At 41.4% G+C, this 20,425-nt stretch overlaps 1 protein-coding gene across 1 annotated transcript; it reads right to left on the bottom strand.

Moving 5' to 3' along the window:
* Window positions 1-12,796: 12,796 nt before the first annotated feature.
* Window positions 12,797-19,965, bottom strand: LOC137914469 (mortality factor 4-like protein 1). The gene is made up of 12 exons (XM_068758043.1): window positions 19,833-19,965; window positions 18,932-18,978; window positions 18,783-18,850; window positions 18,583-18,669; window positions 18,289-18,369; window positions 18,106-18,131; window positions 17,310-17,398; window positions 16,155-16,256; window positions 15,890-15,978; window positions 15,638-15,810; window positions 14,011-14,095; window positions 12,797-13,299 (listed from the first exon to the last, which is right to left on the bottom strand). The coding sequence occupies exons 1-12, from the start codon at window positions 19,870-19,872 to the stop codon at window positions 13,215-13,217; spliced, it is 972 nt and encodes a 323-aa protein (XP_068614144.1). The 5' UTR covers window positions 19,873-19,965; the 3' UTR covers window positions 12,797-13,214.
* Window positions 19,966-20,425: the final 460 nt, after the last annotated feature.

Raw genomic sequence — 20,425 nt, 5'->3', positions numbered from 1 at the left:
AATAGGTTACATCTGTGTAGAACACAGAAAAACAAAAGTTAATCTCCAAGGTTGACCCTTTCAACAAAAGAAAATTGCTTTACCCTTTACATGGTTAATACTGGATTTTAAAATGTATGCCTTGGTTTTGAACCATCTATAATCTGTGCAATTTAGATGCAAGTGCAAAATAGGACATTCATGGTTTCTCTTGCTCCGACTGTCATGGGACCAATAGAAGAAATAGATAGAGCACACTACTATAAATGTTAAAACTGTTTGTTTTTTTGATAATTGGGTACAGTATAAGTCAAAGTGAAAAAATAATATTAAATACATCATAAGTAAAATAGTATAAGATGACTGTAACTCGGTTACAACATTACAGAATTCTAAAATGTGTCACGTCAGCAGTGACAAATGCATATATAAAGCATTAATACCTTCTTACAGAAGTTCTTACTTTTGTACCGACTAACAGAGTACATTGTGCTTCCATGACACCGACAGAACACACCAATACTACTACTACTGTACTGTACTTTGGTCTTGTCCCGCGAGGGGTCACCACAGCAAATCAATGTTCTCCACTTCACCCTGTCCTTTGCATCGTCCTCCCCAACACCAGCCACTCATGTCCTCCCTCACTAAGTCCATGTATCTTCTCCTGGGTCGACCTCTAGTCCTGTTCCCTGGCAGTTCCATCCTCAGCATCCTTCTACAGATATAGTCCCTGTCTCTCCTCTGGAAATGTCCAAACCATCAAAGTCTGGTCTCTCTGACCTTATCTCCAAAACGTCTAACCTTCACCGTCCCTCGTATAGTCTCAATTCTAATCCTATCCAACCTGGTCACGCCCAAGGAGAATCTCAGCATCGATACTGACAGAATATGTATACGATGTATAAAAATCCATTTAATTCAGTACAAATATGGAACACAAACTTAATATATTGTGTAGAACTGCTCAATGTGGGCCATGACACACCTAAATCATCTCCATTTGTTTTTAGTGGTACATAATTCAATGACGTTTGCTGGAAAAATACCAGAGAAGCATACCATAATCTTTATTAGGCAATAAATAGCATGGAGAGAATAGTGGGTCAATCCTAATACAATTAAACAAGAGTAACGTGAACATGCCAGAAAATGAGCCTGCCCACAAAAACTCATTAAACATTGGGTTGTTTCACAACTTCAGGTTAAACCGGAGTCTGCTGAAAACACAATAAAACCTGCGTGGCTGAGCTGACTGTTAGAAGTTTACTTGAAATCCACACTCGTGTTGCCCATTGATCCAAATTTGGAGCTCCTCCATCCAGCTGCTGGGTCACGCCCTATATTAGACGACCTAAGATCCCAAAGGCAAAACTGGTCCTTGCTTTTTTTTCCTTGTACTTTTGACACTCTCTGCCAGGCAGGAGATCAGCTCTCTAGTTTCCCCAACCCTGTGAACTTTGCCCTACCCCCAACTGTACAGTGAAGGCAGTCTGAACAGCAACATGGAAATAGAATGGTCTTTCAGTTTCTAGGACGCTCATTTGTGACAGGTACCGTTTACAAAACTAGCCGACTATTCTTAAGGTACTGCTTTTGTCTGAGGCCTACTCTGTTGCATTTTTCAGACGATTAAAGTTCACTGAACAACTGCAGAAAGTTGCAAATTAACCAGTTTCATCGCTGAGAGATAAGGAGCCTACATCCATCAGATATGGTATCCTCTTGACAAATGGTACTAATCTTTAAGATAAATAACAATGAAATTCTGCTAGATGGCATGATAATAAAAATGTAGAAGAAACTCATTCCTGCAGTTGTTATGAGGGAAGCATTTTCTATTCTTTTCTGAGGTTAAAAGCACCCTGTTCCTGTAAAATGGCAGCAGCTTTAATGGGAATCATTAAAATAACAATGTCCTGAAGCAGGAGAATTAAAAAAAAGCAGGGCTGTGGGCTTTGGCTGTAGATTCCTGCTGCTATCGCTAATATTATTCCAGCTGGTCGGATAATGTGGAAAAAAAAACCAAAGAGCTGTTAGGCATATGAAATGATTTCCAATCAACAAAAGAGGAACTATTGTGGTTATTAATGCAGAAACAACAATAAGTCAAGGTAGCCGTTTTCTTCTAAAGCTAGGCAATGAAAGAGATTAACACTGAAATTTACATTTTCAGAGATGCAATAAACAAGAAGAGAATACAGGCTACAGGGAAAAAGAGTGAATACAGCGGTCCTCTTATTTGGCTGAATGGAATACTGAAGAATCCATGTTTGTATTGCTTCTTCTTGGGCACACATACTGGTGATGATGATCGTTTGGTCAACACACGGAGGCCCGATAAGCAATGCTACTTACTGGAGGGTCGGTGGATTGGCTTTGTTGAAACATGCAAACTAAAAATAAAAGTTTATTCACCACCATTTAACTTTGATTCACTACAAGGAAACAAAACCCTCTAAAGCTTCCTGAGCCACGACAGTTTTGCCAACCACACTGCAATGATCTCCAAAATCATACATGCGAAGACTTCAGTGAAAAATATTCACGTCATAGAAAACATCCAAGTTTAACTAGCAGAAAGTGCCCGTTGAGCTGCTGCACAGGACCCAGGGAACACATTTCCTCCCATGGTGTAAAACAAAGTTCATGTCCACAGAGCAGGTCCCAGCATGCCCTTCTGACACGTCAAAGGCTCCACCTATCATTAGTATCAACGACTCTGAAGAAGCAGGTCTTCCTGGAAAAGCCTCTTTACAGATTTTAATATACCTTCAAGAAATGGCTGAGAGTTTGACTTCAAATTACAATAAATGTAATTTGTAACACCTAAACTATGATAAATGAACAATCATTTATTTACTTTTTTAACACTGCCTGCAGTGTTCTCTGCCCAGGTCTGTACTATAAGTTTGCTTATCTAACTAGCAGCTATCACACGTCTTGTACTTGTTGAGCGTTGCAGTTTGAAAAACGGATTTTCATAATTTTACTGCATATCTTTCAACGAGAACTTTGAACCCACTTTGTTCCATGATATCTTTGGGAGCCATATCCTCGGTGATGTAATACGCAATGAAAGGCGTCGTTTCCTCCGCTCGAAGGCTTTGTAAATCGTGTGGCATTTGTAAATGCTGCCGTTAGAGACGGCTGCATTGCTGAAAAACTAGTGGAATTGTTAGTTTCTTTTTGTTTTGTATTTTTTACCCATGAACTGCTCTTGCTCTAAATTTTGTATAGTGTAATATTTGGTGATTTTTTTTTCATGCAATTTTGCATTTTCCCTCTTTTCAAGTGCTTCAAAACAATCGGCCAAGCTTTGTTCAGTATAAGCTCAGACCTTTTTGTAGGATCAGTACTGGCCTTATGTCACTTTGCATGAACTTTAAGAAACTAGCATTGGTTGGCGAGGGCATGCGATGGAAGATGACGTGTTTAACCCTCCTGTTATCTTTGGGGTCAATTTGATCCCATTCACTGTTTATCATTAAAAAATAACAGTTCACTTTTTTATTTCATGACTTTTCCAAATATGATAGGTACAATTGACTAAGTGTAAAATCTTCATATTTTTTTTCAATGTGCACTCATTGGTGTTCCTCTGGGGTCAACGTCTGTGTGCGTGTGTGTGTGTGTGTGTGTGTGTGTGTGTGCGACCTGCTACTCGCACCTATGAATGCAGCAGCTCGGTTCAATCAGGTACTTTGTTTCCACCGTAGTGAAGGTCAAACGGTTCAAAGGGCTCCATGATTCTCCCGCAACATTGTTTCCTCTCATTGTTCCTTTACTTCCTGCTTCCATCATAAAGATGGGTATAGTATTCCAGACCAGCGTGTCTCCATCTCCACATCTTAAATGGAACAGCTGCTCCAGAAGGGAGGCTTTTTAGGTCACGAGGCAGTCCCAGCTCCATTTATGTTCATCAGAGTGTTCAGTTATTTGGTCGATGTTCAATGGTTCCATGCCAGTTTATAAAGTCAGTGAATTATACTTAATAACCCTTTAAATCCCAGTCTATCAGATTTGATAAACTTGACCTTTCAGGATTTTGAGACTTCAACACCATAGGATTTGATATTTTTTTCTTTTCAAGATAAATTCTAATATTTAACTAATTCTAAAGTTTGGCCTGATGGTGGCGCTAGAGAACAGGTCATGGTTTCATCATCAAGGGGTTATTTATGTATTCAACAAATCAAGTGCATGACACAAAAACTTGGTCAACTTATTTCTGTAAATCATTTTCTGGAGGCAAACATCCCAAAGATAAAATGTATTAGTAATATTGTAGGTTACGGGAAGGTTAAATGCAATACAACATCCACAGATGAAGGCAAAAACCACTCAATGTTACTAGTTAATAAAATCTGGCTGATAGTATTCCGCTTCGGATGTCATACTTCAGCACGGTCACTATATCAGATGCAAAAAACTACCAATCGTGAACAAGCACAACTAAAATGAGGCAGTACAGTAATACCTTGGCATGCGAGTATAATTCATTCCAGGACCGAGCTCAAAACTTAAATCAAATGTCAAATACATGTTTCTCATATAAAATAACTGAAAAAACAATAATTCAAATATTGCTCGCAGGCTAGTTCGCATCTCGGAACGCTCGTTTGCATCAAGTGATGCGTTTTAAACATTTCATAACAGAGAAACGGCCTTTTCTGGTTATAACTGCAGCCTTTAGCGTCCACTGAATACAGGCATGGTGCTGAAAACTAGAATACCAACTGGTTCCTCCATTTTGTTCAGGTGGTCTCCGTCAACGGGATGCTCTTTCACAATCACAATATTCAAAGTTTCTGATAAAGTAGAGAGAAACTTGTCTAGTCTGCATAGAGACAAAAATATAAACACACACTGAGCACAGCTCAATCAGGCTTAGTCCAAAGATCTCACCACAGTCACACCCCCCCCCCCCCCCCCATCAGCAGAATCTCTGCTGCTGTTGCTCTGCATGAATGTTTCTCAGGGTGTGTGTCTAGGCTGCAACACACTCACCTTTGCAGACACTGGTAATCTCTCCAGCACCGGCACATGCAACGTGCAAAGTTTACGAACTGCATGACCTCCAAAACTAACACAATGAACAAATATGATGGTAACAAAAGACACACAAACACTGACGCCACACGCATTTGTGTGCTCGACCTCACACAGACGGGTAACGTTGCTGTGATGACCTCCTGGCTGACCCCATGGAGCCAGACATTAATCCTAAAAACACAGCCCTCCTCCACAGACAACACAACATCCAGCCCTAATTAAACTTCTGCTGATCCTGTCTGAGAGGAGGCCTCCTGCGGTGAATCTCAGTTCTAGGTCTATTTGAACAAACTTAGTAAATGTAAATATATTGATATCCATGCCCTCCTTCCACCTTCTCTCATATTACAGAATAAATAAATCCAGTCACAAAAACCTACACACAATTATTGTGGGGGCTGTAGTAAAGGAGAACTAAGAAGTATGTGAAATAAAACTGTTGGACTCAAAATCATATGTCAGGTTTCCCCTTTGGCCTCCACAAGTCCAGACTCTGAATGTCCTTCTAAACACCAGCACAGATTTAAACCGCATCCTTGATGGTCCCAAAAAATAGAAAAACATTTTTATCTTTTCATAATCTTTTTTCACTCCGAGATCAAATGAATAAAAAAAAAGGACAGAAATGGCCGATTTAAGTTGGAACTCTTCAACTTTATCCAAGCACGCATCTCAAATAAGCCTGGGAACTTTGTAGAGCGCTACCGCTGCACCACCACGCTGCCCTGGACCTGGACAGGTGTGGTATAAGAAAAATACAACATATTACGCAACGATTATGAACACGATTGATCTGCAAAGCGATCACATATTCTGAATAACGATGGAACAAAGTACAGCGAGAAGGATTAAAGCACGATAATTCAAATATTTTGAGCAGCTAAAATGTCTTAACTTATATTAATGTAAAACACAGGTATCAAAGACATGCTCAATGGGGATGTGAAACAGGATAATAAATTAAGAATCTGCAAGTCAATTTACTGCTGGTCTCGGGTGACTGAATTTCACAGTGGAGGTTTTTTGGGGGGGGCTGATGATGTGAAAAATGTATCAGTACATAAAACACACTGGTAGCTACTGAGTGAACTGGTGAGACAAAGAGCGATAAGCCATTTTTACATAGAGATTATGCAACAGCACAAAATCGTGTTGTTTAGTAATAATTTGACGCACACGTCCGCTGAGATTAAATTCCGTCAGTGGTTCCTGCTTCACGCCAGAACTGAAGCGCTCCAGGGTTCCAGCAAAGATGAGTCGACTCATTTCTTGAGATCTTGGCTTGCTTGCATTTTTCCTGCATCAGACTGATAACTGTGTTTGCTACGCCCAAATAATACTGCTGGCCAAAAAAGCCCAGGGAGAAAATATCAAAAGTCTATACCAACTTAAAGTCAACTCATAAAGCAATCAAAACATGCACTCTAAAGGTGAGAGAGAAGCAAGGGGGCATAAGAGGATTTTATAAATCCAAGACCTTCGTAGCACCATTAAGAGAGAAGTAAGAATGCCTGCTGGGTGTTGAGGAAGGCTTTGACTTCTGCAGATACTCAAAGCCTTAACGGCCATTAAACAGCTTGAGAAAGTTTCCTCGGGGGCTACAAAGGCTGCATCCGGGTAAATGCTTTCAACTCTGAATTCAACAAACTTCCCACCTTTTTTTTCTCTCCCTCTTTTTTCCCAGCTTTGGAAATAAAGATTTTGGTTCAATCATTATTTTTCAGATGTAATAGCAGCTCATGTATAGAAACCGGTCACTGCTATAGTCAAATCACAAAGACGCTACAGCAGTCATGACTACAGGCAAACCTGAATCTCATAACTTAACGAGACATTTTTAAATTGACAAAGTTGAAGCTCAGCATTACAGATGTAATTACAACCTGATGGCACACAACAAAACCGTGAGAGTAACAGTTGGGAATCGGTCTAATCTGATTTATAGATCTCCTAGAATTGTGGTTTTGCTTTTGGAGCATTAACCGTATAGAAAAAACAATCCACTACAGATAGCCTGCTGTTATTAATATGGATAATGTCAGCAGGGACGGATGCCTTAAGCACAAAGTACAAATCCAAAATGCATTAGCATTGATTGACTACCCACCCCTACAACAAAGTTGCTGTTAAGCATGTTTTTGTCCCTCATTGTGAGATAACGGTTATCATCCATTCTGCATGTCTGACATCAAGCTGTGGAGGGTCTTCCTCCTGCTGGTGATTTGCTTTGAGTTGTGATCAGATAGTTTTATGTGGATGAATTGGTATTGCATAAGTTTGCGAAAGGAGCTCCCAAATAACCTTCCTGATTACGAAATTTTAAATAATCAGGTATATTTTACGTATCCGTATTTTTCGGACTGTAAGTCGTAGGACTCGTCAAACTATGAAGAAAAAAGTGTGACTGATAGTCCGTAAAATGTGGGAAATTAATCAAGACAATAAATGAGAAGACAATACAATTAAATATAAAGTACTCCATTAATGTGAGGTAATTATACTGTAATGTGAACCAAGTGTACTAAGAGATGTATTGTGACCTGTGACTAGTAGCCACAAGATCATGCATCTTTACAAAAACAATGACCCGAGACATTCAGAGGATACATGGCTTTTCTTGTGCAAGAACAATAGGGCAGTTGAAGGACATATTTTCTTAACAAAATGTATTTATCCGTCAGAAAAAAAAAAGCAGTTTACAGGAATCTCCAATTGTCCTACATTTTTATATCACAGTGAGATCTTGATATCCTGATGTGGTTCTTGGACGGATATTTTAAGATTTTTGTCCTCAAGTGGTCAAGAACTCCCATTTTGAGCCAAATTTGTCTGAGAAAGGGCCTCAACCCAAAATCTGTAACTATTTATGAGATGCAATTGAGCACGATAACGAAACCTCAAATGGGCTGAAAGTTGAATGACCTAAAAGGACACATTAACAGTGGCAAAATGTTTAAAATTCTACAATTGTATTATTGATAACTAGCAGTAACTACAATATACAGACAAACTCAAATGGAGATGCATAAGGTACCTTTATTTAGCTCCTTACAAATCAACCCAAACACATCAACCTCTGCACACAATATACAGGAGTGTCCCCAACAGCAGATCCAGTATTTGCTGTGACAACAACCTGAGAGTGTGTGAGACCTTACACGCTAAAATCCAACCAGGAAATCCAGTTTCTCTTCATTTAATGCCCTAGAGCGCTCAAACTGCTGATCTTTCCAAAAGCATTTTCCTCATTTAAAAATGTTCACTTGGAAAACGTGGATTTGTGGCCAGCATAGTGTGAAAAATGCTTGTAGTGTGTGAAAAATGATAGTCCAATCAAATATAGACAATGGATTTTAATCCTAGTGTGGATATATTATTTTTACAAAGACCTTTTCTTTAGCATCCTTTATTTGTTTTCAGGCTGAGAAGGATCTGTTTATCATAAGCCAATGTCATTTTTAAAGACTAGATGATAACATAATTTGAATTTATTGGCAAAATCGATTGTAAAACTTAGTTAAAACATAATCAGCTTTTGCTTAGAGCTTCAACAAGTTAAATGACATTTGTTTGAAACTACTCGTTATTTAAATAATTTTTGCCATTAATAAAATCTGACTAATGCCTCTTTCTGTGAGGATTTCCAGCTTTCCTTTTCTGTGCATGAAATAAGCAACTGGAGTTACATAGAACTCAAACCCTTGTTGCCTTTGCCTTTAGATGCATAGACAGCTCGATGCCTGTCAGGAGAAGCCTTGTGAGAATCACTGTCAATAGTCCTCTACACGTGGGTTAACAAACTGGAGCCCTGACTGCCCCAAACATGAGCCAAAGACCTCGTCCCATTCCCTTTGTGTTATTGAGGCTTCCCCAACTGAATTACTTTCTGTGGGCAGTCACATTATATAACATGAATTCTGACTCCCCTTCTCCCACCTGGAAAATACAGATGTTTATGTGTAGATTATAATCCGTCTCACCAGAAAACATAGTTCACTTCTCATTCCTTTGTGACTAATAAGGCAAGCATGCATCGAAAACATTAAAATAAGAGTCAATGCTGTAAATCTAATGTTGACTGATTTATGTTTTATGACCAAATATTTCAGGATCTACCGATAACAGGTGGTGAAAACATCAAATGCAATGAATGATAATCAGTATGCCAACGCATGATGCACATAATCAGAACAAAAGGTGCTGTAATTATTGAAAACCAACGACATTGATCTGCCTACACGGAGGAACGTAATGGGAACCATCTCCCTGACCAGTATAAATGCCAAGTCTGTTTCAACATAAAATATATCAAACCTTTCGTTCTTCAAAGACAGAATGTGAAGAACGCAAAATGTGTGAGTGATTTCTCTGCTCACCGAGCACCTGGATCAGGAAAAGAGAATATGTTGGAAACTGAATCCCAATGAGTTAACCTTAACTCTGAATGCGATGCTCCATGTCAGAGCTCAGTGATGCAGCAGCGTGCGTACGTCTCTACCTTCCAGTCTTTAAGCTTGCACCTTCTCCCCAAGTACAACAACTGCTGCAGGGCAAAAAACAGGCTTTTTTTTCCTTTCTTTTTTTTTTTTTTTTACAGATGTCTTTTTGCTTTGAGTGAAGGGGTGAAACTAGGGAACGCATCACACAGATACAATGGCAATTCATTTTTGAAAGGCCTTTTTTTTTTCTCCCTGTCAAAGGGTGCAGATAGTCTACCACACACAGGTCCTCTGGCTTTGTGCCTTTCTCATGGTAATTGCTGGGAACAGAAAGCGTTGCACCAAACATCCCTGCAAGCTGAACGGTGCAAAAGTCTCATAGAACTCATGCCGAGTGAACTAGAGGGGAAAAAATCCTGCAACATTCCAGGTTGCTACTGCTGATCCTTAAATCCATGAACACATTCTATAAGTGTTTTTTTTTTTTATTCCAAAAATATTCTATATTCAGCCCAATAACTGGCACTTTTATTTTTAATAAAGAGAATCGAACCATGAATGTTAAGTAGTTTTAAGCAGCAGCTTACAACGACTGTTGTTGACCATTTTCTCGACAAATAATGAAATCCAGAAAATGGTTGAAATGTCGAGAACCGAGACGCCTTATTAAAACTTCCAGATGTACTCACAGCCCCAAAGGCAAGTCAGTCTCTGTCAGAGGAAACTAAAGAAACCAGGTGATTGCATCTGAAAGGCTGAAATCAAATATAAATACAAGCCAACGATTAATTAAATAAAAACAGAAGCTCTGTGAAAACGTTCACCATTATGCCAAAAGTCTTCATCGAACTTCGTGTTCATTTTGGGAGTTGCAGATTAAAAGATTAGCTTTATTAGCTTTATTAGTCACTAGAGGAACAATGTGGAGGAATTCAACAGGAAACTACAAATAAATAAACTAGATCAAACATTAAAAAAAAAAAAAAAAGATTATAACCTTGATCAGAATATTCAGGTGTGCGTTCGTTTCGGGTCGCGCGTGTCCGAGGTGACAACAACCAGGGGGGGGGGGGGGCGGGCGGAGTCACGGGTCTATCATCCACACCGCACTTTGTGAATATCAACAAAGTCAAACTCTCCGTCTGAGTTCAGCCACGTCTCTATAAAACATGGATTCGTGTGGACGCGGTGAAAATAAAGCGTGTCGCGCCATGTCCGGCGTCCACGCAGGGGCGCAGGTGCGTTTCCACGCCGGCGGTGGATGTTCCGATCACCCCTCCAGCGCCGTGGGAACATGACCGAGCCTACCGTGGCTGCTGGGCGGGGGAGGCAGAAGGCTATGGTTACAACCATTGTCCCCCCCCCGGGGGCCGAGACGCAACACGTTAGCCTTAGCATCTCTTATCAACACGGAGCTAATACAATGTTAAGCGACGGCACTATTAGCAAAGGTTAAGCCAACATGGGGGAACCGAGGGTGTTCCACTCACTGTGATGGTGACTTCGTGCTTTTTCAATCGATACTTGAGGCTCTTCATCTCGCTCCGCGGTGTTTCGTTTGATGAATATCCTCGTAAATAGCAAAAAAAAAAAAAAAAAAGCAACAACTTTTCAAAACATTCAGACGAAGTAAGTTTTATCTGCCCCGTCTCCCAGTGAGTTTCACCTGACGCTTCACCACGACTCTCCTCCTCGCGTCCTGATTGACAACCTAAACAGCCAATTAGATCAAACCATCCGCGGTCAAGCTGAGGTTGTGCCCAATCGATAAAGTTTAGAGGCGGGACTTCCTCATAAAGCGTCATTGGGAGAATTTGGACTCATCCGAGGACAAAAAGCAGGAAAACTATGGCCTGACGTCAGACTTACCTGAGTAGCGATACACCTGGGGGGGTGGGGTCATTCACCTATGAAAAACTACCCTTCTCTTTGAGTTCTTAAGCTCTTAATTAACTGTTAATTTCTTTGAATTAACACCCACAATGAAAACAGCCCATTTGTTTACCTGTCTGCAACGCGTCACCGAACACCTAGTTTGCGTTCTGTGGAACTGTTGTAGTTGTGTAACTTACACTTTACAACACTCTCAGACCGAAGCAACATTTTAGGGACTCATAAAACATTTTGATATGGTGTGCGGAGGCCAAGGTAATAATTAAACTTAGCTCCTAATTGTGGAGTAGGGCTAGTATCTATTTGTTTGCACACATTAGTCCGTGTGTCATTTCACTAAGAAAAGAGCTGCAGGAACAAAACAGAAGTTGTTGAGATAATACCTGTTATCAGATATAAGATTGCAATGTAAACAGAATCAATACTTATTTTTAAAAATAGCCGTGAAATCAGAAGAGGCCGTGACAAAAGCACTTTAGGGTTGCATAATTATGAAACTATAGTAGTTAGTAAAAGCCGCAACTCGTGCTATATTTGGAATAGAACACTTATAATATAAAACACTTAAAGTATAACACCTAAAGAGTCCTGTATTGAGCTATTTTAATTGATTTTGTTTTATCTGGTTGCTGCAAACAGCTGATAAATAATATATTTTGCCGATAAACAAGATGCACAATGGGGGCAGAATCATTTTGCCTGGTCTGTCAGTGTCATGACATTCGATGATGTGTTCTTCCAAAGCCAAATTGCTTAGTTTGCTTTGCTGTAGTAGACATGAATGAATGGATGTAACCTCAAATGTAGTCCAAGAATGAATTAAATGTCCTTCGTTTCTGCGTTTATTACATGGTATAAAGTTGTTTCTACCTGTATGTAAATATAAACACTGACACCCGCTTTCTTGACTATTTAAACATTCGAAGACCGGAATTCTTTTTTTTTTTTTTATCAGCCATTGCTTTTTAAAATATCTTGATTGTGCTAAACATATTTGTCTGCCTACTAAAGGAAACACATGACTAGGGACCGTCTTTGGGAGAATTAAAAATCATTAACCATAACAATTCAAGTGAGAAGAGGATTCTATTTTTTGGTTTCTGTATGGCCTGTCAAAGACGAGAAAGTTGTGCTTCTCAGCCAAAGCCTGCAGTTCCTTGTTGAAGGCCGCGGTGTAGTCCTTTAGGATGTCGACGTGGGTCTTCAGCAGGCAGATGCTCGGACCCAGAGAGCCTGCCAACGCAAGAAGCACCCTTTCTGACCCACTCACTTTTTTAATAAAATTAAAAGTATACTTGCGGGCATTTTGAACATTTTTAGATTTGCAACATAGAAAATGAAACTGATGGTGAACCTATAAGTCTATTAATTTTCATCTTATGTCTTTGTGTGGCCCTTCACGGTTTAGCATTCAACATAAAGATTTGTAGAAACATTTCTTTTTATTTTATTTTTGTTACAAATGGATACAAACACACGGGATACAGATATGCAAACAGTGAGTGCCGACCATGCGGTCAAGCATTAAATTGTACCTCATGGCAGAAGAAGCACTAATAAATACACACATGCAACAGTGACATATATCTATCATACAGAATGCACAGAAAGACCAAAAAAAAACGTCTTATTTTTTAGATTAGAACTTTTGAAAGAAGTGAGAGAGAAAAAGAGCAAAGGGAGAGAGAGAGACATTTTTCCGACCTGTGACGAGCTCATCGAGACCTTTGAGGGGCGTGAGATCAGTTCAAGAAAAAAGTTCAGTCTTCGCTTAAAAGGGCAGCGAGCGGTGTGCGTGTGTTTACACGTGGCCAGGGAGGCGGGACAACATGCCTCAGTCTGTGGCTCTCACACAGCCTTGCGGTGGTACTCCGGGGGTGCAACCTCGTAGTCCGAGGCATTGAAGAGGGTGGAGGAATTCTTGACCAGGTACCTGAAGAAGAAGAAGAAGAAGAAGAAGTAGAACAGACTGACAGGGTAGATCGTCATGGAGACCGCTACTGCAACCGTCACCTCTGCAGGTAGAGCACAGCAACAGGACATTAAACGCGACTCTGAAGCTGTGATACATGTTTCATCCAGAGAGCGTAACCCAGCTTCCTCATGTCTGGATCAGCACTTTCTCAAGGCGATTCTTCATCATCGTATCCACAGGCCCTTTAACCAGACAGCCAGGAGCAGCATGTCTTACATCAGCAATAAAGATGTTGTTTGCAGCCTGACACTCACACTCAGTTAACCAGGATCCCTGTAAATGGTTGTCATGGCTTCTGCAGCTCACTGGATCATTTACAGCAAGAATAATGCTGGTTACAACTCAACTACTCTGCAGTGTGTCAAAGACTGGCAAGTCAAAATTCAGGCCATGCAAAAATGTCACACTGACGTCAAGTCAACATAAATAAGTCTGCTGTGCTGTGTGGAAAGGGACGGTGTGTTTTAGATTTCCATCATCAATTTAGAAACCTCGGGCCTCATTCATGCACCGCGTGTGCAACCAAACATCAGATCCACCTGTCTTACACGCTATTGTACCGTCAGTGTCAGGACATTCATTTCATGACTTGTTTTGAGGATTTGAAACAACAGACTCGGCCCAAACGGGACATTGCCTCTCCGGTGAAGTCGTGGGAGCTCAACATACTTGAGGAAGTCTTGGAGGTAACTGAGTAGCAAAGCCAGACTCTTCTCATCCAGTGGAGTGTAGGCCAGCATGGCTCCGATACGAACTGTTGGGGATAGCAAAACATGTAAGGAAAAAGCCAAAGTAACGGCAGGATGAATGATTCAGGACAGATTTCTTTTAAAGTTCTGTAAAAAAACACCTTCACAAAAGAAAGGCTTGTACAGCAAACTACTGGCATGCAGGGAATTTCTTATTTAGAGTTCAGGAGGGGCAACATGGTTGAATTAGCGCGCATTTTACATTGCAAAGTGGCAATTATTATTATTATACAATAGGTTTTATGGAAATTATATTGGAAAAACTACAAAAATAACAAAGGAGGAATGTGTTCAGTAAAATAAACACCTTCATGTTGAAGGTACTCGTTCGTAATTAATGAAGGCATCTTGCATGGACGTTTAAACTGGTAAATGTGATTAGACTGGACTCTGCGATGCGTTTATCCGCAGCAGCAAATCGTTCTATGACTTATCTTAAGAAACAAGCCGAGTCCACTCCCTGCAAAGTCAGATTTTACCTCTGAAATCATCACCGCCATGTGGAACAACTGCAGGGGGGGGGGGGGGGGGGTCTTACAACAATCAGCCATAACACGACGACTTCCGTCAAGGTAAGAGAATCAAACTGATTTTCTCATTATAGTGGCACCTGATAGTAGGTGGGACGTATTCGGCAGCAAATGAATATTTTGTTCTCAAAGTCGCTGTTAGAAGCAGCAACACTTGGCGAGGGTAAGGATTTGGGGCAAAAGTGACGCCGCTTGAAGTCAGAGCGTCTCCGAAGCTCCAGGTCCTTTGGAGCGTTCCCAGTCTGCAGGGGTCGGTCCCGATCAAAAGTGGTCCAATGGAGGAAAAGCAGTGAAGCGGTGGCAGGGTCACGGGCAGCGAAGGTCCAATGCAGCAGATGAGCTACTGTAGCTTCAACGTCTGGAGAAGGTGAGGCAGAGGCCTCACCTCACAACTCCAAGCACTTACAGGACTTCAAGGTTCTGCATCTAACGTCTTGGTGCCGGATATCCCAGCACACCTTCAGCGGTCCAGGGGAAGTCCCTGCATCGAAGGGTCGGAGCTGGATTGAGCTATTAAACGGGCTGGTCATACTTTGCCACACAGAAAAGACTAATTAGCTGCTGACGGATATTTTTTCACGTTGTGCTGCATGAATTGAAGCTGCAGGGGTTTAATTTCTGAAAGCACAAGGTGTTGGATTCATTTGCTACTTTTATTGTGTAAAAAGCCGATTCAACAAAATAATGGACTCTAAAAGCGATCTCCTGATCGCTCACAGTTTTACTTAAAATGCGAAATGGAAGTCCTAAACATACAGAAACATGATACGTCACCAACAGAAAGTGATTATAACCGAGGATGGAGCAGAGATATCGATAATTCCACCATCACGACATAAAATGTTCTGCAGGGAATATTTCAGGACACAAAACACAACATTCAGCTTCATGAGAGGACTATTCCAAAGATCTAATACTTTTTAAAAGTACAGATCAAAGCGCTGCTTCCGTGTGTGTGTGAGCTACACGAACACTGATCACCAGATTTTAACATCGCTATGCTTCAGGGCGTCCTACCAAACAGCCGTAGTAGGTGTGGAGCTCCGTACACCTGAGACATCGGCGTCTCGGGGTGTTCAGCCAGGACCTCGGCGTACTGCGGCCTCTCAAACTTGTAAAGCAGCTGCGTTCCCAGCATCACGCTGAAGTACTCCCGAATCCCTGCCACCACTTCGTTTACTGCGTACTCTCTGTGGATGGAGGGAGGAAGGGTCATGTCATCTTCACACCATTTAAAGGACGTTATTTACGACCGATTCTTATTCTTACCTATTGTCCGAGTTTCCTTTTGATTTCTTGTAGTTTGCATAATCCTCCAACACAGTCTCCACGTTCTTCTTAGCAGGCAGGTGAAACAACTGGAAGCGACGGAAAGCGGCAGAGAACGCACGATGATTCTGTGTTTGAACACTTTCACGTGGCGCTTGCTGCGGCGCCAACCGCTCTGACCTCCACTGGGCCTCGCCTGGGAGGTAAATCTACACCTGTTGAGGCTGTGTGTGTGTGTGTGTGTGGGGGGGGGGGGGGGTTTCACCTGCTTCTGTCGGGTGATGAGGTCCCAGTCATCCACCAGCCAGGGCTTCAGCTCCTCCGGGATCTTCACCTTCACCTCCACACGGTTGGTGAACATGTCCTCCTGGACACGTACATATGTTCACCTTTTTAATTGGACTGTAGATTGTCACTTTACATGCATTATCCTATTAAGCTTCTGTATATTATAATCTTTGTCTTGTCTTGTGTTGAACATCAAGTATTTTTCAGGGACTATATTTTAACATAAAAGCATTTATCAAGCCCTGCCTATCTAAGGTTTTTAGATACAGTAGGAGGTAAACCCTCACAAGTTAGACACATTTGCAGGATTGTTAAACCCACTCTCATCTGGATGAGAAAGACATTTCACTTCCTGTTTTCAACCATTTCGTGTTTGACCGATACTCTTTAAGATCACCACCAAGTTTCCCCCGATTCTAATATGAGTGGAGAATCAAATTAGCCTTTAGCTCTGACTGTTTGTCTCTCGGTGTTAAAAATTTCAGAGAGTATTTATGAAGCCAAAAAAAAATTAAAAGCACAGCATTGCTGTGAGCTCGTTTTGGCTTAGTGTCAAAATAAAACGGTGAACAAACCAGAGGAAATCAAGGAAAACTAATCGAACCACCTATGAAGGGTAAATCAGGCGTTATGTAACTCGGACTAGACACTTAAATCACAATTGGTTGCAAGACGTGCCAATGAAAGGAAAGAACCGTCGTGGGGATGTTATCTTTCGTTGACATCTTGTGTTTGAGTCCAGCTCATGCTTCCATCGTTCTGCCTGCATTGAGCCAAAATGTTCCGATGCGTGCCTTAAGCCGTGGGCCTTCACACGATTTTATTATGTTCGCATAATGATAATAAAGTATCTTGAATCTTGAATCTTGAAATGATTCATGTTGTTTTCTCTCTGAGGAAAACCAAATCAGCTACTTCACCGGAACACTAGAAAGAATTTAGCGGCTCTTAGCAATCGCCTGGAAAGAACCTCACTATTATTATATTATATAATAATACAATCAGCTTGAATCTTTCTGGGAGGATTATACATAAAAGACAAGTGAGAAAAGTGAATCCTTAAAACAACCATGGTAGATGTCCTGCTGTGCACTGAAGTAATTCTGTGGGGGTGTTTTCAGGGGCTACATACACTCTCCACGGTGGGGTCAACCCGGGCCCTCTTCTTCCGTGGTCCCTGGGGCATTTCTCCGCTGCTTGAACCTTCTCCCGGCCCTGGGGCTAAACAAGACGTTTATGTAGAAATAAAGGGAAGTAGCGTTAAAAGCATTTCTGGCATGTGATCAATCAAAGCCTCTTCAGGGCCCCTAAAGAAGGTACCGGTAGTACTTATAGGCACAATAGATGAGCACTTAAATTATTTAACATCATAAAGCACAAGTTAGATATATGTATGCAAACTTCTCCAAGAGGATAGCAACGCTGTGACAAAACTCACACAGTTCATCATTAACGTGGGGAGGACCAAAACAACAAGCACGGTTTTAATTGTGAATCTACGTTCTGCATCTTGAGCTTGTTTCTTTCTTCTATTTTTTTTGGGGGGGGGGGGGGGGGGGGGAACGACACAAATCCTTATGCAGAGAGTGTCAGTGTTCTGAACCGGCGGCAGCGATGTAACGGATCTGTACATTTGAGGACGAGAGCAGTGAACATCTGTGTTTGGTTGCGCCTGAAAACAATTGGTGTGGAATGAGATGCCATGGTGTGTTCAGGGGGAAAACAAACTGTGGGAGAATGCAGCGCATTGCATAGATTCTTCTCTTCAATTAAAAATAAGGAGTGACTCTATTATTAGTTTTGTTTGGTGAGTCTTATTTCACTGAAAGTAAACTCGGATCCATTTATAATTCGATACTTTCCTATCAGTGTGGGCTTGAGAAAGTTTGAGAAAGCCGGCGTTTGCTGTCCAGAAACATTTTACTCACTCTTCTGCTTTGCCTTTTTCAATTTCCTAGGACAGAAAAAAAAACATTACAAGTAACAATGAGATAAAATACGCATGCATACATTTATTACTCCAATCAAAATGTAGAATTAAGCCAGTTCAATATTATGTGCTTACAATATATTGCTTTATTAGAGGTGGGGAAAACAAAGCAGGCACTTACAGATCAACATTTTTCTGCTGCACGGCAGCAATCTTCTTGCTTGGTGCTAAACCCCTCATCTTTCCCTCAACATAATGGTCCCTGGTTGAAGAAATAAATAGTCATCATTAACAGCGTGAAGCGAAATCCTTCGGTTGTCTCTTTTTTTTAATCCTCCTCCTCCTCACTTCATTTGTTGTGGAGGATTAAAAAAAAAAGAGAAGCGAAGGATTTAACGCCGGGGAGTTGTTTCTTTTTTTAAAACAATAAAAGCTTCCTTTTTGCCTCTGCGTGCACAAAAATGGGAAAACTCACTGATTGGCCTTTTGAAGCTCTTTTTGTTTCGCAAGGTTGCTGTCCACATATTTGAGAACTCTGCTTTCAGGAACCCATTCATCCCAGCTGCAAGAGAACACAACACAACTGCGTCCATAAAAATCTAATGAATTATTCAGCAGACACACAAAACAGACAATGAAGCGCTCGCTGTGGAACAGAGTATCTAAGCTGCTCACTTTTTGTTCCATCCGCTGTAATGAATGAAGTATTTGATCTGCTTATCCTTTATGTTGATCTTTACACACTGTGAAGGAAGACAAGATCCGCGTCAGCTGAAAACCCACATAAAAACGCCACATGCATTATTTTTGTGTTGAACACAAACCTTTGCCTCATAGAGCAATGGCCCATGAAAGCACAGGACTCGTTCACCTGCGAAGCGGAAAGCAAGTGTGAGAGACGACGACAACAACAACAACACACAAAGTGAACACAAAGTGAACACAAGCTCTCCGGGGCTAACACCCCGTTAGTCTACCGAGGGAATGAAGGCTTTCAGCGGCTCCTCGGCGCAGTACACAAGCTAGCTCACAGTTAGCCAAAAGGCAGTAAACAAGCTAGCTCGCCATTAGCCAAAAGGCAGTAAACAAGCTAGCTCACCATTAGCCAAAAGGCAGTAAACAAGCTAGCTCGCCATTAGCCAAAAGGCAGTAAACAAGCTAGCTCACCATTAGCCAAAAGGCAGTAAACAAGCTAGCTCACCGTTAGCCAAAAGGCTTGTTTACTGCTAGCTCACTAGCAGGGAATGAAGGCTTTCAGGGGCTCCTCGGCGCAGTAAGCAAGCTAGCTCACCGGTGAGCTAGCTTGCTTACTGCTAACTTGTTTACTGCTAGCTCACTAGCAGGGAATGAAGGCTTTCAGCGGCTTCTCGGCGCAGTAAACAAGGCTAGCTCACCGGTGAGCTAGCTTGTTTACTGCTAGCTCACTAGCAGGGAATGAAGGCTTTCAGCGGCTCCTCGGCGCTGTAAACAAGGCTAGCTCACCGTTAGCCTTTTGGCTAACGTGGGTTTTACGCATTCGCGCATCGTAACCTTTCACCTACGTCACCAGGGTGTGTTATAAATGTATTCCCCACGTGAATAAGCATTTAATAAAGACCCTGCGCGTCCGTCTCCCTCCTTCCAGCGCACTATCGTCCTGCCTCAGCCGCAGCAGCTACAACAACAAACCCGCCCCCTTCCTCCCAGACGCTAACGCGCTTCATCAGACTTATTTTCTCTACCGACCTTCTTGAAATTTAGGCTTAGGGTCCTGTTTTGGCGCCATTCACAGACTCAGCTGGTCGGATCTCTGAATGATCGAGTTCACGCATTGCCAGAGTCCATTTCTTCCAGACACGAACACCTCCGACATTTGAGCCCGAGCGAAGGAGAAGCCGAGAATGGCCTGCCTTGCCCCTCGGTCACCTGACCACCAGGAAGCCTGGGCGCTGTGGTGCGTTCACGGGTTCGTACCGAAGGTCGGAAAGCAATGTTGTTAATTAAAACGCCTACATTTATTACGTTTTTTTTTCCGCACAGATTATATATATTTTTGTCTTCAGGGGCGCTTTCAATATTTGCTGAAATTAGATTTGCAAAAAGTTTATAAATTATGTTTCAAATATAATTTAATCACATAATTCTACGTGCTAACTCGTCCAGAATGATATTGAATAAAGTTTTACAAAATATAGTTTGTAGTTCTTTGTTTCAATGAAAGTTGGAAGCAGTTGTTGAACTCAGCTGTGCATAAGGGTTCTTGGCAAAATATTTATTTCAATATACTATTTATCATCTGTTTAAATTGCTCAGTACAATAGATTTTAATTTTTCAAGAC

Source organism: Brachionichthys hirsutus, chromosome 1, assembly GCF_040956055.1.
Source record: "Brachionichthys hirsutus isolate HB-005 chromosome 1, CSIRO-AGI_Bhir_v1, whole genome shotgun sequence".
Taxonomy (NCBI): Eukaryota; Metazoa; Chordata; class Actinopteri; order Lophiiformes; family Brachionichthyidae; genus Brachionichthys; species Brachionichthys hirsutus.
This window is presented reverse-complemented; position numbering and strand designations above follow the sequence as displayed.